The 26,681-nt window shown below is 36.7% G+C and overlaps 1 protein-coding gene across 1 annotated transcript; it reads left to right on the top strand.

The window, feature by feature from the left end:
* Nucleotides 1-252: 252 nt before the first annotated feature.
* On the top strand, nt 253-25,697 carry LOC310637646 (vitellogenin-2-like; the record flags this gene model as incomplete). Its single annotated transcript, XM_083358149.1, has 36 exons — nt 253-292; nt 2,227-2,247; nt 3,497-3,517; nt 4,009-4,157; nt 5,415-5,660; nt 6,235-6,402; nt 6,594-6,739; nt 7,197-7,383; nt 7,641-7,792; nt 7,971-8,148; nt 8,274-8,396; nt 8,598-8,801; nt 9,214-9,431; nt 10,413-10,510; nt 10,731-10,849; nt 11,048-11,149; nt 11,913-12,026; nt 12,114-12,300; nt 12,817-12,886; nt 13,869-14,054; nt 14,531-14,645; nt 15,199-15,376; nt 15,468-15,577; nt 15,888-16,979; nt 17,971-18,024; nt 18,625-18,705; nt 19,627-19,806; nt 19,910-20,052; nt 20,817-20,955; nt 21,394-21,505; nt 22,131-22,317; nt 23,086-23,177; nt 23,579-23,676; nt 23,975-24,125; nt 24,472-24,633; nt 25,476-25,697. The coding sequence occupies 36 exons, from the start codon at nt 253-255 to the stop codon at nt 25,586-25,588; spliced, it is 5,736 nt and encodes a 1,911-aa protein (XP_083214275.1). The 3' UTR covers nt 25,589-25,697.
* Between the last annotated feature and the right edge of the window lie 984 nt (nt 25,698-26,681).

Genomic DNA, 26,681 nt, shown 5'->3' with positions numbered 1-26,681 from the left:
ATAGCATAGCAATATATATGTATGGTGAACTTTAAAAATATGGGCATATTTATGGGAAAAGAGAGAAAAAGAGGATTCATTTCTCTCCAGGATTAAAAGTAGGAACAGTTCAGTAGTCCAAAAAAAAAAAGTTTGCTGAAAGTGATTAAAAAATGTGCAATCAGCAAAATCTTGGTTCACATAGATCACATGATGCTTTCCATTTCTCTATAAAACACCCAAGTTGGGTGAGCATTGCCATTCACCTTCACCATGAAGGGAATCGTCATATTTCTTGTAGTGGCCCTTGTGGGTAAGTATGCTTTTCTTTTTACTATGACTCCATTGTAACATTTTGTGTAGTTTAGTCATATATATATAAATTAAAAGATGATTCCATCCTACTATGTCCATATTGTAATCTCTTGAATTTCTTTCCTCAGCTGCTGAGAAATTCCCAGCCCGTAAGTTTAACATTATATAAATATATCTTATATTATTTCTGTTTCATACCATGCATGTTTTTGAACCAACATTTTTTCCACCATTGAAAAAGGGGTGATGTACTAGCTTTTGCAGATAAGTCACAAGTCTGCCAGTGCCTGCTATTATTAAAGTCTAAATAATATAAGTCTAAATAAATAATAAATAAATCTTACAAAAAGTAGGACTATTATCTTGTCACATTAGCAAAATAGTAATAATCATTCTGCAAGATATTTCTCTAACATTGTGAGCCACCAGAACAGTATATTAAATGTAATCAATAATCAGTTAAGTCAAAAGAGAAGTTATATGCTTTGGTCAATTTGAATGAATAGTTGTAGCCTTATATACAATGTTATAATCAAGTGCAGTACAACTATAGAATTAACACTTGAAAAAAAATAAAACATTTTCATTAACATAATATAAAACAAAACTTTTAGAAGGGACATGCTAAATAAAAATAACTTCTATACATTTATTATGACTTGCATGTCATTCAATTGTCAGTACATATGTCAAAACCATTAGCTAGTTTTGTTCAGGGCTTTTTTTGTCATAGAACGCTCAGAACGGAGTTCCGGCACCTTTTTTGGATGGAACCTTGTAGGGCAGGCAAGGCGGGTTGTATGACATGTGTGAGTTCCGGCACCTTTTTCTTTTACAAAAAAAGCACTGGTTTTGTTCCATGTTTTTAGACAAGAATTTAAGGAGACTCAAGCACACAGAAGTGTGCTCTTTATTTTTAAAAAAATTATTTTTATTAAAAATAAATAAAAACAGAATGTTTTTAAAGAAACACAGAAAGAAACAAAACAATATTAGTTTCCCATACCTTGAGAAACATGCCTAAAGAATTTTAAACTACTATACTACTAATTCTATTTGCAACTTATTAACCTGTCATCTCTATAGTATACTAATGACAAATTGTTAACCAGAAGAACAACGATAAAAAAGATAATATCCAATAAAAATGTAAATCAAATAAAAGCACTTTTAGTATCCAGGAATACACTGTGATTTTCCTTATGGAAAAGCAGGAATTAATGAAAACAGCCAGATACATAAGCAGCAAAAAGCAAAAAGAACAGATAAAATGCAGCAGTGGGTTGAATAAATCAGCATTCAACCAGCCAGTTAACTTTTAAAGATAAAAAACAAAGCAAAATAAAAACTTCAAAAAGTGAAGTTAAAACACAGGCTTGCTTATGAGAATAGATGCTAAGAAAAGGTGCATGAAAGACCAGTGACTTCCTGGATGTTTCCTCCTGGATGGATCCATGGCCATCCAATACTCATGCTGGGTCATTCCTAAGTGCCCCCATTTAAATCCAGGGAGTAATGTTACCAAAAAACCAGTTTTGGCAGCAATATCAGCAGATTGTTGACAGGAGAGAAAAATCTTCCTACCAGTCAGCAGCCATCTTGGGGAGGAAGTGTGCTCTTTATTTCCAGTTCTGCTAATTAAAAAAACCTGCCTGATTATTTTATACTTCAATGTAATTATTTAGCAAATTATGCAATTAAAACATGTCAGTCCAATTATTATGTATTTATTAAAGGCAATGGATGTAAATGGAACTTTTTAGTAGTCTTTGTGGAAATTTTTCAGCCTCGGAGAACTCTGGTGGGATTAACAACTTTTTATCATTAACCAGCATACAACATAGGATATTTTTTGGAAATATATTTTACATATAAATCATATGATGTACTGTTAAAACTAACGTTATAACATGTTCATTTTCTTTCTACCAGGGAACCAGAAGCTCCAACCAAGTAAGCTGAACAATTGCAACAAGCCTAAACTCTTGTTGAAATGACATTAGACAAAACTGTTAATTAATCAATCGATACTCATTTAAGGACCATCACATTTAAAGTCAAAGCTTTATATCATTACTTTTTTGCTTGCTAAGGGAAGCATGAAACAGATGTGATTTAGTATGCAACAGTTCGCTATTTAAAGGAAACAATGATACATCAAAACAGGTGTACTCTTAAATGAGAACCCTGAAGATTTAAAATGGCCTCCCTGGTTTTCAAGTACTTTGGTTAATTTAGTAATGAGTCTGGCTAATGATTTAGCCTTTACAGTATGTAAGCAATGGATTAACATTTGTAGGAGATGACCAGGATAAGTCATCGGTCTTGAATTCCTTCATACTCACAGGAGATCTAAGTCCAGCTCACCTTAAATTCCATTAACTCCTATCTACTGCTAATATGCTTTGACTGTTAGTAGTTCAGAATCTTGTAGAGAGCTTAAGCATGCAATAAACCTATCTATGTTTTTGAACTGCCTAGACTCCTGATTTCCTGCACTTGGCGACATTGTTACTAAAGTGTTTTCCTGGTACAAATGTGAATATACTGCCCACTCTTAAAATCACTCTTAAAAACCAGTGGCTGCTAGTGAGATCCAACAAAAACAGAGACTGTGTGGAGCAGTAAAAGATAAGGATGGTATCGAAGGAATGCCATGATTTGCAGAGATACCCATTCCTGCCAAAGGGAAAACACCACACAACTGGTGTAGGAGAGGGAAAGACAAGGCATAGTCAGATAACCTGACAAAAAACTTGGAAACAGTGGGAGGTAAAATATCCTGAAAGAGGGGGTCCCTAGGTGACTGGAATCTTGAACAGACCAGTATAACTATGTTGTAATTCCCACTTATGTACTTTTCACAATAAAAGTAGTTTAAAATGTTATTATATTCACTAAATATTGCATTTGTGTCCCACAGAAACCCAGAATCTTGAACCTGGTGAGTCTAATGATGATAAGACAACTCATCAGTATATTTGTGTTAGAAGATGATAATGTAATGTAATGTAATGTAATGTAATGTAATGTAATGTAATGTAATGTAATATAATATAATATAATATAATATAATATAATATAATATAATATAATGAAACATAACAGTTGCAATTCTCATTTGGATATTTTAAATAAGAGAATGTATATTCTATTGTTTTATTCTACTATTGTATTCAACAATTTTCCTTTTTTTATCCAGGAATTGAAAATGTTGACATCAGTAAGTATATTTGTATTTATATTTAAATCAGCATATTAAAATGACATTTTGGCTGTCACTGCTGGGTAAAGGATACAGCATTAACTGAGTTGGGTAAGACACATGAGTTGTAAAAAAGAAATTCTTCATTTAAATCTTGCTTAGTGGTCAAAATTATATAATGTTGATCTATATTTTGGGGTTCATTTTTTAAAATAAAGGTAAATGATTATTCAATGCACAAAATTAATAGCAATCTGCTCAAATGGAATACATCCTTTTTGTTCCCTTTTGTGATTTGCACAGCAAATCATAAAGAGGCCCAACATTGGCATATAGAAACAGGCTTTAATGAAATAATAATAAGTAATAATAAGGCTTTAATGAAAATATCCTACAATTGTCCCATTAGTGTTAGTTAATAATCATGGAATGTACTCAGTTAAAACCTGTAGCCTAATATAAATGTCTTCTTTATTGAACACAGCATAAATGTTTGTTTCTATTTCTAGAACTAGAATTTCCTGCTGGACAAATATTGATATACAATTACACCTTCCATTTTGAAAGTGGAGTTGAAGACCAAGGTTATGGAAAGGCTCTTCTAAGGGGAGAAGCTGAGGCAGTGATCACACCAGGTCAATCAGAGCATATGATTCAGGTAAGCTTTTTCTCTAAGGATAAAGTTCCTTTCAGTCACCCTTAAGCCCATTCAGTTGAAGAGAAAATATACTCTACATTCATTCAAGAAATATTCTCATATGGACCACAGATTGATACAAAGAGCTAAGCTTCGTATCACAAAATGCAAAGAGATTGCCAGCTTTGTTTTGGCTTCTCAGAGAGTAAAGTAGGCTTCATATTGGAAAGGTCCAAAGAACTCCATAGCAAGCAGATAAAACAGACACCTTAGAGAGAATGTTTACTCGATACTGTACATGTATGTTCATTCTTAAACCTAACATTTCATGTACAATAGGCTAAGGGAAAAATGATACTTAAGCTTCAATACATTATTTGTCCGCAGTTAAGAAAAATCAAGCAATCTTATAACTATTCATTCACAAGTACATTATACTCCTAACAAGAACAAGCGTGATTATAAAACTGAGGCATAACGGAATTTTAAATTTGTGTTCCACAAACTAAAATGCAGTTAGTGAAGGTGTTTCAAATAGCTGCTGAACTAGGATGGACCTGGTGTTACTTCTGTGGGTGTTGGTCCTCTGGGTCTTTGTGCAGTGGGAAATATTGCAGAATAACTTTGCAATACTAAAGCTGAAGCTAGGGAGCAAGCAGTTTCCTGTGGCCTGGAATTTTTGTATTTCTTGTCTCCTGCTCTTTTTCCTACTGAGATAGAGATGACACGGGGACATGACACCACTTCATTAGCCTTTTGAAAATAGATCTAGCTGATTTTGCAGCTCTTCCTCCCAGTGAATGATAATTTTCTTTTCCACACTGCAAAAAACGAGTGCCATATGAAATCACGTCAGGTGTGAGATGCTGATTGATGGACAATTATACTCCCTTATTGATCAATTGGAGGAAGTACTCATCAGTACATCAGTATCCTCCCATGGCATTATGAGAACAGTAGGGATGAGGTCAGTTGTAAATCAGATAAGAGACTCTGCTGGTTTACATCACTATGACAATTAATTATTAACGGGAACGGGCTTTTTACGGTTGCATGTTGCTGTGATTGGCTAGTGCAGAAATTGTCTTTCTTTTTTTAAAAAAGCGGGAGAATAGCAGCTCAGTAAAATAATATTAGTGCATTTTTTTTACTTGCTTCCTATTTGTATTTAAAATACATTTTGTAATGGGGAAAACACACTATCCCCTCTCCTACTGGTACCCACAAGACTTAACAATTGCTTCTTTTCTTGATTTCCACCCTCCATTTTGTTTTTAGTTTAGGAATATGAAACTACAAGATGCTGTTGGATTCCACCCAAGAAGTTCTTTGTCAGAACCACGAAGGGAATATAAACAGCTCCTTGACTGTCAGAAGTTTATAGTCTATGTCGCCTACAATGGGAGATTTGGCTCCATCCGTATGTCAAGGAATGCAGATCCATTTTGCAGGAATGTTTACAAAGGCTTCATGTACTTGTTCGTTCTCACAACACGGAACCATAGAGAGTATGAAGTACTGGAGGTTAGGCTTTTTTTATATTTTTTCATCTTTCCAAGCTTTACTTTACTGCAGTAGAATACTTCCTTTCTTCACAATTTACATTAGGATAAAAAAAACCTTGGAGTCTTCCAGATGTTGCAGAACAATATCTGTGGCCATATTGTCTAAAGTTGACAGCGTTTTGAATCTATTAACATATGAAGAATTGAATGTCTCCTACCTTCCTGACCAATGTGATTTCAAAGCACATTGGACTGCTCTTTTAATTTTCTACTTTGCTTACCTTTTTTTCCTGAATAAGGAAATAGTGACTTCTAGATGACAGGATTTGAACCAATTGGTTGAGGTATCAATTGCTATTCTCCCTAAAATATGTGGCTATTCATGCCCAAGGGCTTCTTTTCTATTTCCTGCTAGCTTTTGAAAAATGTCAGTAAATGAACAGAATGTAAAAAAACAGATAAAGAAGGGGGGGGAAACGATGCCCTTAAGGTGTAGCCGTTATTTAAACCTGCTGCCAATCTCTTCCTTTGACTCTCATTGGGAATGTGAGTTTCCATGTTCTTGTACAAACTGATTTTCTAAATATTGGCAGGAGGGACTTGAAGGCGAGTGCAACACCAGATATGTTGCCTATGAGGAGAAAAAGAATGACGTCTACTTGTATGACAAATTCAGGGACCTGAACAACTGCAAACAAAAAGTTATGCTGAATGTTGGAATTCCCTACCTTCAACTTTTCCAGCCTCTCAACTGCTTACAAGTAAGAGGGCTCTTTATTTTTCTCACATGTGGGTGTGGGTCTCTTAGCTTTAATGGAGGGCTTTCCTTCTGCAAACTACAAATATGAGATCCTGAACTGGGACACAAGGGGAGGTGAGTCCCCCATTTTTCTTTGGTTACAGTTCTGATCTGGACCTGGACTTGTGAACTATGTCTCTTTTTGTTGTTTAGAGGGAGAAATTTGTTCAAGGCTCATCTGCCTATGTCACCAAAGTGAAGCATGACAGTAAAGGAGATATGATCACTGAAGTCAAGGCTGAACAAATATATGAGTTTCCTCTAGGCGGACAAGATAGTACTGGATATATGAAAGCTCAGTAAGTAGCAACATTAAAAAAAAAACATTTTGTAGTATGTTCAGTCTCCTTTGCCTTTTAGTCTAGGGGTCTGCAACCTTGACAACTTTAAGACTTGTGGACTTCAGCTCCCAGAATTCCTCTGCCAGCTGATTTGCAGAAAAACCTCACAAAAGCCACAATTTTCTACGGAATCTAATCCATTAGCCTTACATTTAGGGATGAACGCTACAATGTTGGGAATTCAAATAAAAAACTTTTAGAAAATGGCAAATAGAAATGGCTCAAATATGTTTCTTTTATCCAGTGTGAGGAGAAGTCCAAGCCTTTGAACAGTAGTGCATTTTTGTTGGCTTATCTCTTATCTTTAGTTACCTTCTTCTGCCTTTCTGGAACCAATCCTGCAGTGTTTTAAATGGGTGAGCCCGCATTTCTTATGATTTAGTCATAAATGTGGGTGTGTTTTGTTTTCTTCCAGGCAATTGTTGACCTTGAGAGACGTGAGACCTGATCAAGATCAGCAGCAGCAGCAACAACAACAGCAGCAGCAGCAACAACAACAACAGCAACAAGGAGAGCTTGAAACAACCACTATTCGTTATGAGATTCCCAAAACTCTGTTTTTGCCTGTGTTGGATAATCCCAACAGGGATCCTGTACAACAGGTAGAAAATTATTTGAAATAGTGAACAATTTAACATTTTCTAAACCAGGGGTAGGCAACCTCGGCTCTTTTATGACTCATGGACTTCAATTCCCAGAATTCCTGAGTCAGCTATGCTGACTCAGGAATTCTGGGAGTTGAAGTCCATGAGTCATAAAAGAGCCGAGGTTGCCTACCCCTGTTCTAAACCAAACAGAAAACACCACGATCTTGGCAGTTGGAATGAGTACATGCTCTTCTTGATTTTTCCTTGGACAGGCTGAGGAACTCTTGCAAGAATCAGTACATTGGCAATTCCAGGATAAAATAGTTTCCACCAAGATTATAGTGTTGGTCCGACTCATACAACGCATATCGTATAACGATCTGAATACTCTCTACAATAAGTTTTCAAGACTTCCTGTTGCTAGGTATGTTGGCTGACTTGTGTATTGCATACTAGCTTTTACTTTAATCTCCTGAAACCTCAAATCTTGTCCTTCCAGAGGAATTATATTAAGATTCACAGAAAAATCAGCCAGAAACCATTTCACCATTAGTGGAGAATTCACGATATTTTTAAAAAATGTGTTCTTGTATTCATTGCAGAAGAGTCCTGTTGATTTCATGTAGCCATGCGGGTAATTTGATCACAATGAAGTTCATCAAGGACAAAGTAGTCAGTGGAGAACTGACATATTATGATATGCTTTGGCTTATTCCCACAACCCTCTATTTTGCCAACCCTGATATTACCAGAGTGGAGGAAACTGCTAGAGTGACAGCAGTGAGTATATGTTACATCATTGTTTTTATGGCAGTATAAAATATTTTTCAAAATAGGATGCTTTATGACCCTAGATTAGAATGTTCTCCTAAACTCTAAGGACAATTTTGTCTTCTTCCCAACAGGAAATACTTTCCAAAATCCCTGACAAAACATCTATCCTTGGAAAAGTCGTTTATTTGGCATATGGGAATTTGGTGAACAAGCAATGTTCCACTTCTCGAAGTTGTCATCCTAAATTGCTTGAGGTATGTGGCTAATTCTATCTATAGATCTAGATCTACATTATAGCTATTGCCAATGCAGGTCTAGATCTAGATCTAGATCTTTATACATGTGCATCTTGGCAGAAAGCAATACAGACTATTTGGATACAGAGGTGAAAATATATGCACACGAGTGCACAGACCCATAACCTGTTTGATTATTTCTTTATTTATTTTTAATAGCCTCTCCACAATCTCCTAGCTGAGGCAGTTCGGGAAAAAGAAGAAAACAAGATTGCATTAGCTCTGAAAGCTATTGCCAATGCAGGTCAGATCATCAGCCTGAAACAAGTGAAACTCCTGTGTGAGTCTGCTAAATATCCTGAATACATCCAGGTCATTGCAATTCAGACCCTGGCGCAAATCGGCAAGCAGGATCCTACAAAGGTAAGTGGCAGAAGACATGTCTTTTTAAGAGTAGGTAGAAACCATATATCTAATGGCCTTGATTTGCTTTCAGGTAATTGCCAAACTTTGTAACCCAGCTGAATGTTTGAGCTTCTGTCAAATGATTGCTGAAATCACATTGCAGAAGAATCTTTACAGCAATTTTTGGAATTGGTGGTGGCTTAAATGGAATAGAAAAAAAGAGAGAGAAAGTAGCTAGTCAGACCACAAAGGAATTCCCCACTCAAAGGCTCAACCACAATAGAATCATAGGAGCCATATTTGGGGTTATTTGGCCATCCTATAAGTCACAGAAATCACATCGTTACAAAAATCATTAGCAATATTCCCACTGATTGTTTTTATGTCTATTAGCTGAGCTCCAAATCCATTTGTTTCTTCCTTCCTCTAGGTTCAAGGTTTTCTCCTTCAGATCTTTATGGATGTTTCACGTTGTGAGCCCGTCCGAATAATGGCTTCCATCGTCCTCCTAGAAAGTGCCCCTCCTCTGCCTATAGTAACAGCCATGGCCAACGCAATGCTATATGAGGAGAATCCGCATATTGCCAGTTTTGTCTACTCTCACTTGAACACCATAACAAAGATCAAGGACCCCATGTACTACACCTTGTAAGTAGAGAGACATTTAGACTATGCATTATATTAGATATAGATATGTTATATCTATTATAGACCTAATGTTTTTCTTATAATAGCTTATGGGACAACTTAATTTTTAGCAGCAGCCACAATTTCCATTCGAGAGATTTACTTCTGACATAAGCAAAAAGTAAGGGAAAAGTAAGGATGGATAAAGGACATTTCACTTCTATTCATCTCTGAATAGAATATATTCTTTCTTTTTTCTTCTAAAATGTTTAAATGTATGTTTTTAATAACACAGGTCATTTGTTCACTATGTTATTGTATAATAAAACAGAATATACATTATATACAAAATATATATATCTCCAGGTCAAGATGATGGACACAATCATGCCACTGAAGCCCCACACCTTTTTGATATGCATCATGAAACACGTAACAAGAGCTGGGCTTCAGTGGCATGGTGGCCATCTTGGATCCCTCCCTCTGGACACCTGTTTGACAAGGACTGAGGTAGTCCTACAGATTTGAGGGTATTGTGTTGACCTTTATTTATTTATTTTAATGTGCGATATTTTAGAGACAAGCTTTGACGGACTGACTTATTCCATTATAAGATCAGCAATGTCATGGCCCCACTTCATTTCCAAAGAAGGCAGCAGATGAAATCCTTTCATTTTGATGGTACCTGTTCCCAAGTCCATCAGGTCACTCCAGGAGTGAAGGGAGTCTGCAGTAATAAAAGCTGCCTTGAATCTATATTTCAGCTGATTAGAGAAAAAGCCTTGTTGGATTGTTCTCATCATACACAGTTTTGGAAGTTTGTTAAGCCTGTAGAAGGTTGCAAGATTGTTAAGTTGTAACCCTACACACAACTTCTCAGAGGATACAGGATGTTAGCTGCATTGCGTAGCGTCTAGTGCTGCCTGTTTTTGAGTCAGGTGTATGGAACGTTGTCCCAGTTAATAGAACCTAATATCAACAGTGTCCTCTTTTTTCATTTAGGGCTTCTTATTGCTCTATGGCTCTCAGAATTCTGAGCCCCAGATTTGATGAACTGACCTCTCCTTTCAGCAAGGCTCTGTTTTTCCCCTTTTACAACTGTGAGTAGCTGTTAATTATGGGATAAGTCACAATATTTGGAGTAGGTTCACCTGCTCCTTTGCTCAAGTGGTCTATTATATTCCAAGTGAAAAGGAATCACCTTATTGCAGGGGTCTTCAAACTTGGCCCTTTTATGACTTGTGGACTTCAACTCCCAGAATTATATAATAATAATAATAATTCCATGATGTCCTTTATGTTGTTCTTTTTCTAAATCAGGTTTACTAAACAATGGAGTTACCTTGAAATTCTTTATGTCTGGTGACAATAGATATCCTTCAACTCTCATCTGGAAAACAGATGTAACACTTTTCCATACCTCTGCTGAACTAATAGAGGTATATATTACATTTTTAAAGTTTATTACTAAAAAACATTTCAGATGTTAGTATCACCTTACCATGTTACTTAACACAGGATACATTTTTTCTTTCTTCTTTCTTTCTTTCTTTCTTTCTTTCTTTCTTTCTTTCTTTCTTTCTTTCTTTCTTTTTCTCTTTTTCTTTCTTTCTTTCTCTTTCTTTTCTTTCTTTCAGATATCAGCGCAATTTGAACGTATAGATAAATTGTTTGAGCAATCAGAAAGCCAGTCTGAACAACACTCTACCAAGCAAAAGATCAAAGATACCCAAGAAAAGGTATATTTATATATTTATTCCTTTGAATAGGAAATGTTGGATAAGATTATTCCAGGAGATTTATTAGGAGGGCTGCCCTGCTAAAATCTTTAATCTGCTAGCAAAATTCTTCCCAGACTGATATTGTAATTTAAGATAACGTAAATCATCTGATCACCTTATTTAAGGGGTAGAATCTAAATACAGGTTGTCCTTGACTTACAAACTCAGTTGAGATCAGAATTCCTGTTGTTAAACAAAATAGTTGGTAAGGGAGTCGTGCCCAATTTTACGACCTTTTTTCATTGGCTTGCTAAGTGAGTCACTGTAGTTATTCAGTGAATCGAGTGGTCATTAAAGCAAATCCAGTTTCCCCATTGACTTTGCTTATCAAAAGCCAGCAGGGATGCTTGCAAATGGCAATCACATGACCTTGGATATCATACATACGAGCTTGTTGCCAAGTGCCCCAATTCTGTTCACATGACTGTGAGGATCTTACTATGGCTAAAAGTATGAAAACTGGGCATAAGTCACTTTTTCCCAGTGATGTTGTAACTTTGAGCGGTCACTACACAAACGGTTAAGTCAAGGACTGCCTGTAAATTAAAGTGGTCTTGAGGTATTGTAGAATCCTAGCATGTCAGAACTGGAAATATCTTTCTGTAAAGTGAAATGTTTGAAGGGGGGGATGCATAATATCCCAGAGCATTACATTGTCCTCTGCTCTTTATTTACTTGAACTGACCCAATACTAAATTGCTCACATTGGTTTGACTTTTAGTTCCCAGGATACCAAGAAGTACCTGTCAAAGAGCCCTCATTGGGTCTGTCAGTCAAAATTCTAGGAAACAACTTTATATATGTCCACTCTTCAGAAATGTATCCACATTTGAAGGTAAAGATGTCTACTACATTTTCACCATAAAATCCATATTGTTATCTCAGTCACCTTAAGGCCTCTTGTCTCTTGACCCTTTTTTAGGCAGAAGAGTATAGACCAGCTATGATCAAAGTGTGGATGAAATTTATTGAAACGTTTTTCAGATTGGTCAGCGTTCAAATGAGCCATCACTTTGTTCTAGATATGGGGCAGGTTCTTCCTACAGCTCCTGGTTTCCCATTCCAAATAAATCTTAATGCTGTCTTGGGAGCAGATGTAGTCTGGAAAGGTAAGGATGGAAATCACTACAATTCAAAATAGCATGGGTAAATCATATATAGTGGGGGAAATGGCCAGGAATAACACAACTGAAAACTATTAGCAATGCAGGTTGCCCAACCAGTCTGAAGCAAGCGAGATTTCTGTCTGTTTCTGATAAACATATAATTCATAACCTGATAATATTATAGTGCTTAAAATGTAGTTGTATTATTGTTGTTTAGAAAGGCAACAATTGAGATTTCTTTCTCTATGACACATCCTTTATTAGCTTAAAAATTTCCAAAGTAGGATATTATCAGGCAATCTTGCTTTATTCTTGCTATAAAACTATAGAAGTACAGGCAATGTCGTATTTCATTGTAATCTTTCCATCTTTTCCCATTCTTATTTTGGCTCCCCCCCCCGCCCCATTGTCAATTATATTATACATCCTCAATTACACATTCATGTAAAAAAATATTAGTACTAGAGGGCCCTGGTTTTTAAGTTAAATCATTTTTAAAATAATGTTTGTTTCTTCTAGCAAAATCAGAAATAGCTCAGCAAGATCAAACCATAGCCAAATTACAATCACAACTTGACAGCAAAGTTCGGTAAGCAAAAGAACATTCCTTTCTACTTTCCACCCTCCCTCCCCATCAGGTAAGCAGAATTCTGCAGCAGAATGAACTCTACCCCTATCCCCACCTTCTCTATCACTGACATATAAAAAGGTAAAGGTAAAGGTTCCCCCGCACATGCGTGCTAGTCGTTTCTGACTAGCTCATCTCCGTTTCAAAGCCGAAGAGCCAGTGCTTGTCCGAGGACGTCTCCGTGGTCATGTGGCCGGCATGACTAGATGCCAAAGGCGCACGGAACGCTGTTACCTTCCCACCGTAGTGGTCCCTATTTTTCTACTTGCATTTTTACGTGCTTTCGAACTGCTAGGTTGGCAGAAGCTGGGACGAGTAACAGGCGTTCACTCTGTTACGCGGCATGCGGGATTCGAACCACCAAACTGCCGACCTTCTGATCGACAAGCTCAGCGTCCTAACCCACTGAGCCACTGCATCCCTTTTTATCATTGACATATACACAATACCAAAATCAATATATAGAAGTCAAAACTGGCCAAGCTGCTTTTGTGTCTGGAACCGATAATCTCAAAAGCCTTAAAATAACGAAACCTTTACCACACTTTCATGTCACTCAAATCCTTTTGGTCTGAGGTGGTGTCCTCTGTTATGTACTGGGCTTTTGGAATATCACCACGTGCATTGCTTGAGAACTAACGGTTCTCCAGCAACTCAGACAGGATGTCTCTGGTCCTGCCATTGTGCAACTTTGGGCGGCACGTATAGCTTCAATCCGATTGGTTAATACCATAGGGCCTGGCTATATATTGAAGCAGGGTGACTCCAATCTCTCAGTACAGTTTCTGCTTAAATAAAGTATGAGTTTGTCTGTACTCATCTGCGTGTTCTCGTTCTTGCTCATCAGAGCCCACGACATAATATCCTCAATCTTCTTGACACTAGAATTTCCTCTGTTATTATAATCTGAAACCGTACCCTACTATTTCTCTTCTTCTATTAGCATCCATGGTTTGGGAAAGATGAGCTGGGGAATTAAGACAGACGTTTTGGATAAGGGAATAGAAATTTCCGGCGAGATCCATTCAGATACTGCACTCAAAATGAATCTTTCACTGGACATGCAACAAAACAGATTCAAAGTAGAAATTGATAATCTTCAAGAGAAGCGTGATGCACTGGTTGCAAGGTAGAAGAAGCTATTTTACAATTTGTGTAATATCTTTTTGTCATGCTACTTGCTGCATTATGTAGGGCTTTCATCTTCTGTATACTGTAAACATTATACATATAATTCAGTCATAGCTTATCAATAGGTGTAAATCAAGAATTATGGCTAGCTACCTGTGCTCTTTCTCTGAATTTTTCAATTTTACATTGTAACAATGTTCTTTCTGGTAGGTATCATGAAAAATTATAAATATATATAATAATATTCATAAACCTTTGACTCAGTTTATTAAATATCTGGCCTAGTACCATAAAATGTACCACTGCTTTTCCTCCATCTTTCTCTCCCTCTACTCCTGGGCTTTAACAAGGAAAATTTCATCTTATTACTTCATTCTCAGGCTGCTTTGATATACAGTTTGTGTTCATGGTATATTAACTTACTGTGGAGTATAATAGAACACTTTCTTATTTCTCCTCACTGAATTTACTTAGCCATAGGGCACAGGCTGTGGTAAGGTACCCACGTATTGAGGAAACAGCTCCAATTCTTCCACAACCAGTTGATATTGAAGAATGGGATGAAGAACCCGGCAAAGGCAACATCAAAGTAATTATTGTATTTGTTTATATGTGTCAACACTGATATCTGGTGGTCTACTGTGCAGTTAATCTGACTGATATGACTTCTTAAAGAATAGCTATTTTAATTTTTGTAACCTTATTTAGAAATCTTAATATACTTTTGTTTATATTTAGGATTTTGTTGTGTTTTCAACTTGTTCAAATACATCCTTTTTAAAATATAATGCTACCTACAAACGACAATGTTTGTCAAGCTTCTGATAGTGTATGTAGAATGATAAGGTGTGAACTTTGGAAAAAACAATTAAAAAACTAAATTCATCTTATTATAGAACTGTTTTCTATAGAAGTATAATTGGCATATTTTTCTATTCTAAACATCTGTTAGCTTGGTAGCTACAGAGGCACAGAGCTCCCAATTTTTTGGTTTCACTCATACTACTCATAAGACCCGTCAACCTTTTACTATCTATTAGACTTAGGATTTTCTTTAACACCCAAGTTTGAGTTCTGTTCTTGACATAGATGAAATAGTAGGTTATTATTGCTGAATTCTGACATGTCTATCTTCACTTCAGCAACAATCTAAAGGTGATCGCAGACCTCAAGAGCTTTTGAACAGTTGCTGGCCTCTAGCTTGGCTCCCAATAAACATGTGCTGGAAAACCACCAAGACAAGAGGATATGTGCCCTACCAGAATACACTGATGCATGTGCTATGCTCAGAACATGAAATGAAGTATTGGTTCGAATCAGGTATGGTGTGGTGAAATGTTCAGTTTGTATACTTGGAAGTGTTCATGCTGATCACTTTCTAAAACATGTGTCTGCATTATAATCCATGCAGATCCTGGTATGACTAAGATCCGAGTAGATGTTAACCTAGACTCTGAAAAAATTAGGATGAGAAGAGAATTGGTGCCCGAAGAAGAACAAGTAAAGGCAGAAAAACAGAAGGTACATATAACACATGGAGGAAGGCACATTTTGTAAGATCTAAGTTAGCTAGGTATAAAACAAGGTGTTCCATATTTATTATTTATTTATTCAATTTCTATAGTTGCCCATCTCAGTCATATGTGAAAGGTCAGTTTTCTCATGGGGTAAATGGATATTTGAATTTTGCCCAATTCCACCTTCCCTCTGCTAATAACATAGCAATTCCATGGCAAAATATTACAAGGAAGGAACTCTTAATTCTTAAGAAACTGTGAATTCTAAGAACAGCTTAAAAGAAGCAATATTTTAACCTTCAACTGTGCTGTAGATTGATGTCAAAGATCAGAAGAAACCAGACCAGGATACCAAGCACCCAAATCTGGACACCACCTCTTCCTCTGATTCTGCTCCTCCGATGAAAAAGGGACAAGACCAAAAGAAAGGTGATACCACCAGCAGCAGCAGCAGCTCTTCCACCAGCAGCAAGGACAGCAAGAGCAAGGATACCGTTGAAAGCGACAGCAGCAAGGATACCGTTGAAAGCGACAGCAGCAAGGATACTGTTGAAAGCGACAGCAGCAAGGATACCGTTGAAAGCGACAGCAGCAAGGATAGCAGCAGTGAGAGTAGTAGCAGTAGTAGTAGCAGCAGCAGCAGGAGAAGCAGCAGCAGTGAGTCTCAAGATAGTTCTTCCAGCAGCAGCGACAGCAGTGACAGCAGCAGCAGCAGCAGTGAGAGTAGCAGCCGTGACAGCAGCAGCAGCAGCAGCAGCAGTAGTGACAGCAGCAGCAGTGATAGCAGCAGTGACAGCAGCAGCAGTGACAGCAGCAGCAGTGACAGCAGCAGTGACAGCAGCAGCAGCAGCAGCAGCAGTAGTGACAGCAGCAGCAGTGATAGCAGCAGTGACAGCAGCAGCAGCGACAGCAGCAGTGACAGCAGCAGTAGTAGCAGCAGTGACAGCAGCAGCAGTAGTAGCAGCAGCAGCAGCAGTAGCAGCAGTGACAGCAGTAGCAGCAGCAGTGACAGCAGCAGTAGCAGCAGCGACAGCAGCAGCAGTGACAGCAGTAGCAGCAGCAGTGACAGCAGCAGTAGCAGCAGCAGCGACAGCAGCAGCAGCGACAGCAGCAGCAGCGACAGCAGCAGCAGCGACAGCAGCAGCAGCAGCAGCGACAGCAGCAGCAGGAGCAGCGACAGTAGCAGCAGCAGCAGTGACAGCAGCAGCAGCAGCAGTGACAGCAGCAGCAGCAGCAGTGACAGCAGCAGCAGCAGCAGCAGCAGTGACAGCAGCAGCAGCAGCAGTGACAGCAGCAGCAGCAGCAGTGACAGCAGCAAGAGAAGCAGCAGTGAGGAGGGTACTGTCGAAAGCCAAAGCAGTGAGAGCAGCAGTGAGAGCAGTGAGAGTGATAAAGTTTCCGAGAAGGTAATTATAATGTCACTTCTCTGAGTCTAGTTAACGGGAGCAAGGAGGCAGAACCAGTTTCATTCAAGCAAACATGTGTAGCTTTATCCTTTCTGACTAATGTGAATTACAAGTTGGCCAAGAGCTATGAGAGTCCATCTGACTTAAGAAGGAACTCCCCAGCTTCCTTGCTTGTTAGTCCTAGGTTCTGATCCTTGGAATTTGAAAGCTAAGCATTAGCTTACACATGCATCAAATGGAGCTCACACACAGAGATTTCAACACCATGTTATTAGACACGGCATTTAAAAAGAAATCTTGACATGAAATAGGAAGGTTGATCTCCATCTTATTAGCTGGCTATTGTGAAACTTCAGGTCACCTATTGGGCTTTCAATGGAGCATTGGAGTAAGCAATTTTACCAAAGAGTATGCCTGCATCTGATTCCCCTAAATTCCACAAAAGCAGAATGATAGTGAACAACTATGCACACTTAAAATATAACAAGTTGCATGGAAGTAAGAACAATGATTTGGTTGTGATTTCCCTTCCTCTCTCATCATGTTGATCTGTCATCTGCTTTCTGGAGTATGAGAAATCAGCACTGGGTATTTAGTAGTGTTGTACCCTGCAGTATTGTGTTTTGAATTAGCCCACAATGCAATAAGATAATAGTACTTGTAAATCAGTTATTTGGGAAAGTTTATAGTGATGGCACTGTTGTTATATCACCGAATATTCATTTTAAAAATAGCATTTCTATCAAATATGCAAACTATGAAAGCATCCCAACCTATTATTTTAGCCATAAAAAAGCATTATTAATGAGGCTAGCCACTTTGTTTTAATCAATCATTCAACAAAGTGGACATGGATTTTGATCTTCAAAGAGGATCTTCACTAGGGACATTCAGAAATAGCATTTCTATTCATATTATTTTAAAATTAATAGTTTATGTAGCACAGTGTGAAAATTTCTCTGAGTGTTCTTTTTTTTTTACTTTTTTTAAGGGAGTACCAAAAGAGATTCATACATATTCTTTCCGATCTATAAAGAGAGAGAAGGTAAGGCATGGGAGTACAGAAAATTAAAACAAAGCCAGAAAACTATTGATGGGATGTTAATGGCAATGCAGTACACTATTTCTTTTTGGGGGAATGGTGGAAATATAATATATTGAGATGAAGGTATCTGATTCTTGAAATGTTTCCATATTCTCCATCTATCAGTATAATATCTTTTGCTATTTATTATTGAAAAGATGGATAATTTCATCATACAGTTTGTGTCCCACATGTTTAAAGTATTGATCATTACTTTCCTTTGTCAAAAAAGGAAAACCAAACAGAAAACCTATATAAATAAATCACCACATCACTTTTTCAGCAGTGAAGTTTCTTTTCTAATCTGAGGTAGAAGAATGGTTTTTCAGCCTGGCACCTTTTGGAGATATTGAGAATGCAAATTCCATAATTCCCTGCCATCATGACAAATAAGCTTGTCCTTCATAAATGTGTATTCTGCACATTTTTGGGTGGCATTAGGTTAGGGAAAGCTGTTCTCATTGGGAGACTTTCTTCCGCTGCTCTAAAGCTGCTCCAGGGAAGCTACCCTGTTCATGGCACTGCATAATCTGAAATTTGCTTTAATATTTTTGATTTCAGCAGCCAGGAAAACAATCTGATGACCCTTCTGATTCTGACTCTCAGCTGGACTTTGATGAAAAAAATATAAAAGGCTCTGCGGTCAGTATCCAAATAGCTTTTTATTGGGAAACATTAATCCTGAAGAAAATTTATCTGTCTGGCTTAAGCATGAGAAACAGAAAAGGCAATAATGAGATTTAAGTAGTTTATATTTTATTTTTACCATTGTATATGTAGGCATTATTTTAGACTTGGTATGCTAATTGGTTTTAATGGAGCCATGGCAGTGCAGTGGTTAGAATGCAGTACTGCGGGATAACTCACTGCTCACTGCCAGGAGTTTGATTCTGAATGGTTCAAGGTTGACTCAACCTTCCATCCTTCTGAGGTCAGTAAATGAGGGCCCAGGTTATTGGGGGCAATATGCTGACTCTGTAAACCGCTTAGAGAGGGCTATAAAGCACTGTGAAGCGGTATATAAGTTTAAGTGCTCTTGCTATTGCTAAGCCAACTGAAATTTCATGTACATAGTGAAAATATGTGATCCTAATATTGTGCAAAAATGATCATATATACAATTGTTATCAATGAAAAAGCAAGTAGCCAAGGATTGACTTTAAAGAGATAGACACACACACACACACACCTCAAGCCTAACAAACAAACCTCATTATTCCTTGAAAACCAGGATGACAACCTATAATCCTACAATTGTTGTTGGACTACAGCTGCTGTCAAATGTGATTGTTGGTCAGGCTGATCTCGTCTTACAGGGCCTGGGGTTTAAGACTATCTGGCTATATTAAACAGATAAGTAATTGAGAAACTTTCAGGCATGCTTTTTAGCTCTCAGAAGTTTACCTAGATGTAAGCTAAGCATCAACTGATGAGCCTCTTTACTAACACATTTGGGAGTTAGTGGTAATTATGTTAGTCACATTAAAACAATGTACTTGTTAAACCCAGATCAGCAATTAAATAAATTTCTTCCTTTGGATTTTTTTTTTCTTTTATCTAAAGTTGGAGAGACGTATGCTCATTACTTTCCGCTACCTCTATGCTAATAAGAAAGAAAGTGGACATGATGTTTTAGTGCTCAAAGGTGACTCTGCACTTAAAGTGACAGTGAAAGACATCGCCCGCCCAAGCAAACCAGTGGCATGCTTCACCTACATTGAGCAAAACCCTCATAAAATAATGGTGAGCCTTTTCAAAACGTACTGGTTCCCTATGAGCTTTAAATCCGAATATCAGTGACATATGTTAAGCAAAATTACATCTGATATATTTCTTTCCTTCTTAGGCAATTCTGAGAGCTGGTCAGGATTGCAGAGACTACAATGTTTATTTATCAGTAGAGACCGGTTTGTTTGCTGACAAGCCAGCTCTTCAGGCAAAATTTAAGTACCCTAAGGTTCCTGAGAAAATGAATTATGTTATAGATGAGTAAGTAAATGTTTCTGATGATCTAATGCTGTATGCCACAGCACCTGAGGTATGCATGTGTGCTTAAATGAGCCTGAATCCTTCACAACAAAGAGGTGACTGATTTAATGTAATGTGTGTTTCAAGCTAGTTCTGGTAACCAAGTCTCGCAACATTAGAAATTGATCTGTGAATAAATCTGCATTTACCTCATTTTTCAAGGAGAATAGCCTTCAAAAAATAGCTAGTTTCCCTCCCCCCGATAAGATCAACAATTATATTTGATGGAGGCCGATCAGAATTATGCAATACACTACTCCTTCTCTATGAGTATTAATCATGCATTTATTTCTATTAACAAAAGAGCTATTTTTATTCACCTGATCAACATGAATAAATGAATTGGTTCCTCAACCAAGTACTCCCTTCTCAAAGGCAGCTGTCTTTAAATAACTTGATTGGTTAAGGAAGGAAAGAGTATTGGCCATTTTAATTTGATGTTTTCAAACTATCTATTGTAACCTATTGCTGTATGAATCTAGATATATTTTTTGGGGGGGAGATTCCCTATAGGTGCATTTCCACTGCCACTCCATCACCCCTACAGGCAATAGAATAATAAATGTCTAAGCTAAATGCATATCATCCACCTGCTTTACAGACTAAATATGATATATTGTGGATTATCAAGTTTGTTCTAAGGGTTGTTTTCTTAGATACAGAATGTCCTTCCTATATCCCTTAAATTATATGTCATTAAACCAGGTTTTTCTGTCTTTATCAAGATTTCTTGCAATGCTCCCTGGAATTGCTTACCTAGCAGACTTCACTCACAAAGTCCAAAAGAACCCTCCTCAAGAAATGTCAATGATTATGTCTCTAAAAGGTCCAAGCGAGTGTGTCATGGTCATGAAATTGCCAGAAGTGAGTTACACATTTTTAAGACAACTGGGTTTTTGTTGTTGTTGTTGTTTAAAAAAACAATCAGTTCTACATTTACTTGTTCATTCTAATCAGCTTTGGTGGGATTCTGAAAACTGCTGCTCTATAGCCATGTAAAAATAGGGAGAGTCACAGGAGAATGTTATTGCCATTTTGAGGGTGAGTTTTTGGCCTGCCACATGTGTTGCTGAATTCTTCCTATGTATACAGTAAAGGCCAGTACGGTCTGGCTGTCCAGTCAGTCAAGGTAAAGCAGTAATCCAATGTGAGAAGGAAATTGATTAGGACTAGTGTACTGTCGAACTGTATCTATAAAGCAAATAAAAACAGAATCATTGTGCCTCATTGAAAATGCACTGGGAAAAATAACTAAAGGTACCAGCTCTACTTATTTTTTTTTGTTTTCATATTTCTTTAAAGGATGTCCTCTACAATGACAGATGCAGACTTCCATTTTCACTGCCAAAGGATCTCAAAGCCCGAACTTCAAAAATCTCTGAAATTCCAAAATTGCTTCTTGCTAGTCTGAATGGTCAGCAGTTTTGCTCTGTACTTATAATTTCTGGATAAACTTGTGGACCTTTCAATGATGTTGAATATCAGTTCCCATAATTCCCTTCCAAATGATCAGTAATCAGAGCTGATGGGATTCAACATCATCTGAAGGTTCACAGGTTTCCTTCCTCTACTTCAACTGTTTAAAATATATATTATACTATAAAATTAATTTGATTTATTTAAATTCATTTGAATATGTAGAAAAAGCCATAGCAACCTAAGATCTAAGTTTTATTCTTAGCTCAAATAAAAGGCATATGTAGAATATGTATATAAGAATATACCTCAAAGTGTTTCATAACCGATGTGGAGCAATCACTTTAAATCTTATTTCACAAATAATTTAAAACCCAATCAGTCTAAACATTCATCACTTACTCTAACTTAACCTGTGAGAATGCAAAGAAAATATTAAAATGAGCTGAAAATAAATCTCCCTTTAAAAATATCTACAGATTCCTACATTAGGTTTCTGTGATCACAAATGTAAAGTTATTTTCTCAGAGTTCTAAAATACAATTTATTAGCTGCTTCTCTAAATTGTCAAAATATTAGAAGCTTAATTCTTCTCTCATTGCATTCTTACTTGCTGTTATCAGGTGTTTGTACAGTAGAAGGCAAAAAAATTACAACATTCAACAATGAACTCATTACAAAAGGATTGCCTGACAACTGTTTTATAAATGTATTGGGAGATTGTACATGTCACAAGAAGCTGATGGTGCTAATGAAATACGAAAAAGCAGAAAATAACAGTCTTCTACTTGAAATCCATACACATGGCATGTAAGTAATTTCCAGTACATTTTTAATAATCTAGCCTGAACTCAGGATAAGAGAAAATGTAATTTCTAAATTATCAGAAAAGAATCATTCTATTATAAATTTTGTAAGTTTTGTGAAAACTTAAACAATTTTATTCAATATTTGAGCAAATGAAATATAACTAAGTCAAAGCAATAACCCAAACTGCAACAACTGCAATAAAAATGAAACCTCAGCATTAGACAGTAGAATAAATCATGTATAGTAAGGATGAGGATAATAATAAGAGCATCACCTGCATAATAATAGTAACAACAGCAGTTATATATTATAAAACACCTGTATTACTGGAAGAGAAGAATAACCAGAAAAGTGTTTTGTGTTAAAAAAAAAATGTCAGATTTTTCTCTGAAAATCAAGAATCCAACTTTGAGGGAGATGGATGGTTCAGAAATGTGAAAAATAAATAAACAAATGAGTGTTTCAAGATTGGCCTTGGCAGGAACTGTGAAGGAGGATATTCTGTGCTGTGCTTGTAGGTGAAAATTCTGTTACCTCTAAACAACCAGCCTTTTTCAGCCAGTAATTAGGATTTTAGATATTGTGATACTTGTTATAATTATCTATTTTAAATGGTATGTCTCTTTATGCCTGATAAAATAAACTTGCGTAAGAGAATAAGATAGTGTTCAGTGTTAACTCACTTACTAATGTAAACATGTTGACCAAAAACTCATAAATTTTGAACTCAGCAGACTAATTCTTTTTTACGTTTTCTGTTTCTATAAGTGAATGTATCATGAAGAAGCGTAATGGTCAGCTCATTGTAGAAGTAAACGGCACTAGGCTACTAGATGGAGTTCTCCCTCGTAAACTGCAACGTACGTAAAGAAAATAATATTAATCATGAGTTAATGTAACAACTGAAGAATTTGCTTTAAAAAAAATCAAAGATATCATATTTATTGCAAAGAAATAGAGAGTAATGATACAGCATAAATAGAGGAGAAAAACAATCTAAAAACAAGCATTGATTGATTCTGGATTTAGAAATAGTCCTTCAGTTATGTGTTCGCCATACATAAAGGTAGAATTGTTTATATTTCCTGACTCTAAAATATATTAGAGGGGTAGTTTGATGATCAGGAATGTTCAGATGGGAATGGGAGAAGAAACGAACAACAGTAGTCCCTGGACAAATTTTATTTGAGAGGAATTCCATCTACTAACCCTCTTGGTAGAATCATCAATTGAACTTTCATTTCACTTTTTGCCCTTACAGATTTGCCACTTCAATTGAAGAAAACATCACGTGAAGTGGTCTTTAGTATGCCCTCAGCTGGACTAGAAAAAGTGACCTACACAGGATATAATGTCGAGGTGTTTTTTTATTATTATATATTTCTGTCATTATTACAGCATATTTAAAGTTGTAGAATGTTAAATGATTAAGAATATACAGGAATGAGTCTCGCTGTTTTAGAGATTAAGCTCTTGGTGTGCTTAGGGGAACAGCACTTGAATCATATAAGATTTTGAAATAAATTGGTCTGAGGAATCCAGTTTAAACTTCGGGGGGGGGGAAATGAACAAATCCACTGTTTTGTATTTATGAGGTTACATCTCTTTTCATGCCTGTTGTAAACAAAACCCCATTTATTTTTCTCTTTTTGTGAAGTTTGAAGTAAATACCGTGATAGAAAATTTATGTGGTATCTGTGGATCTCGTGGATCAGAAGCAAAAAAGTTCCGGAGACCAAGTGGCCACATAGCTAAAGATGAAGTGAGCTTTGTTCAGTCCTGGGTGGTCCCTGATAAATGTGGTGGAGGTAAGCAGAGTCCAATGGTTTGCTTTAATAGTCACCAACAATCTGCTCCAGATTTTTCCTTGCTCGGCTCAGCATTTTGACATCACTATTAGCAACTGGAATAAACTATCCTATAATGGTTCAGGAAAGAGGAGTCTATGGCTGCTAGGAATTAGTATTGCCCCAAAGTTGATCATTGTATACCTGTAGAATAAATTGTTTGGAATAAATTCATTTAAATCACATACCTTCAAAGCTAATAAGCATGAACATGATGCTTTAATAAATGCTACTTTGGGAAATGAAGCTGTAGAGCTCCTAGTTTCCTTTAGAAGGCTTAAAAGAAATCTATGTTGTTCTCTTGTAGACTGTAAACTGCGACACACAACCGTAAGAAATGAGAATCCAATCCTAATGGGCCAAGAAAAATCACAGTGTGCAACCAATCTTCCTGTCACACGCTGTGCTGAAGGATGCTCAGCCACCAGTACTACCAAAACCTTAGCTAGCTTCCATTGTGTGCCTACTGGTAAGTACATGTAATGTTTACTTATTTCAGATATTCTTATAACCTGTAATATATGGGGCGGACACACTAGATGATTCACTTAAGTATTTTCTGGGAATTTTCTGCAGTCTCTTGGTTTTCAAATATTTTGTTTTTAGAGAGGAGCACCAAAGAGCTTGATTTTATTGGGTCATTAAACATTTTGTTTGCTCAATAGTGGGGTTTATCTCTTCCCACTCTTGCTTTTATGTGGAGAAGAAAGAGTCTTTAAAAAAAAGGGTCCTGAACAGTACAACAGCCATAAAACTTTAAAAGAATCTTAATGTTTTTAACATTTTGTCTTAATAATTGGTTTAAAGTGGGCTTCACTGTTACCTGTTTTCTATGAACATTAAATGCATGTACAGATACCTAATGGACTTCAGTCCAGTCTTAACTCATAAATATTAAGAAATATCTCCTATATTATGAACAGGCTTAAAGACTAAACAGGAAATAGGCTCTGCTGTTCTAACTGAGCTCTTATCTTGGCATAAAGGACTGGGCCAAATCAGATTTGACTATTTGCTTGCATAAATTCAGGAAATGTGCATATCTGAGAAAGCTGACTTATCCTCTGGATTATGGAAAGTGAGATTGAGGGAGGGGGAAATTATCCCCTTTCCCTGCCGCAGTCCCAACTGAGTCTCTTTCTCAACTTTTCCAACACAATAATATCTTGAGGAAAATTATTCTTGCCAAGACTGGGGTGGGCTTTAATGGTGGTGAGGGAGTTTTCATTGGCCTTGCAGAAAAAAAAATATTCTTTGTCTTGCACCAAGTTTCTTCTTTTAATGATTTTATTCTTTTTCCTCTTCCTCCAGGAACAACCTTGCCTACTGACCTGACCCTGCTGGCTGAAAAGTCTGAAGATTTGATAGACTTAGTTGAATCTCACACATCCTGCTCTTGTGAACAGGAACGATGTGTTGCATGATCCTTCAACTGAGCAGACTCAGTGCATGTTCTCTTTGTTTGCTGTGGGGGCTAATGTGTCAATTCTAGGCTACTACACAGTTGTTAATTAAATTATTTTAAGAACCCTACTGTACCCTCTTAAAGAATCCAATTCTTCCTAAAGTAAATCTAAGCCTTATTCCAATATAACAAAGTCAACTCTAAATGAAAGAGAATTTTCTAATAAACACTTGCATTCCAAAAGAAAAATAAAGTGGTGGCTTCTTTATTTCATTAGCAAAGTGCAGTGAAAGGTTGCATTTGGTAGAGCAAAAATGATTGGGTATTTGGATAATAGGAAGTGCTTTTTAAAATTATATGTTACTGCTAGAATTTTCATTAGAATTTCTGTTTTAAATAATTACTTTCCTGCTCAGTGAAAAATGTATGTTGCTCACATCATTGAGAAATACTATATATGGTAAACTTCTCACAAGCTATATATGCTAACAGAGAAAGAATAATATTCAAATTTATGGAGTAAATTTGAATTTAAATTACTTGGAGTAAGATAAGCAGACTGAACTACCTTCAATTATAATTATAATACCCATAAAGCCTCCATGCTACATAAGTTAATACATTTTGTTAACTCATTCACATACCTATTCCAAAAGAAAATATTTATCTTGATTTAAACCCTCTTCCCAATTATCAGAATGTCTTTATTTTGTTTTAAAATCACAAATTGAAAAATCAAGCCTTCAATGGCATAAAATAATATAGTAATACCGGTATATGCATCCTATCCAGAATCAGTAAAAGGAAAAAGAACTAAGTTTGTGTGTGTGTGTGTGTGTGTGTGTGTGTGTGTGCGTGCGCACGCTGTGGGTGGATATGTATGTAGGTGTGTGGGTTTGTGCACGTGTATATATATTTGTGGCAGTAAGAATATGTATCACTCTATACCTGTGTGGTTATGTTTTCATAAACAAATCTAACCATTCAATAGCCCATATATGAGCAGAGATGACAATGGCAGTTTCAAAATAGGGTGAATGGTGGAGATACCATTTTAATGGAGTAGAAGCTGATCCAGTGTTTATCTTTCTTGAAATTAAAGCACTGTAATG

This window comes from Vipera ursinii (genome assembly GCF_947247035.1).
Source record: "Vipera ursinii genome assembly, chromosome: 3".
NCBI lineage: Eukaryota > Metazoa > Chordata > Lepidosauria > Squamata > Viperidae > Vipera > Vipera ursinii.
The sequence above is the reverse complement of the archived record's forward strand: the minus strand, read 5'-3'. Positions and strand labels throughout refer to the sequence as shown.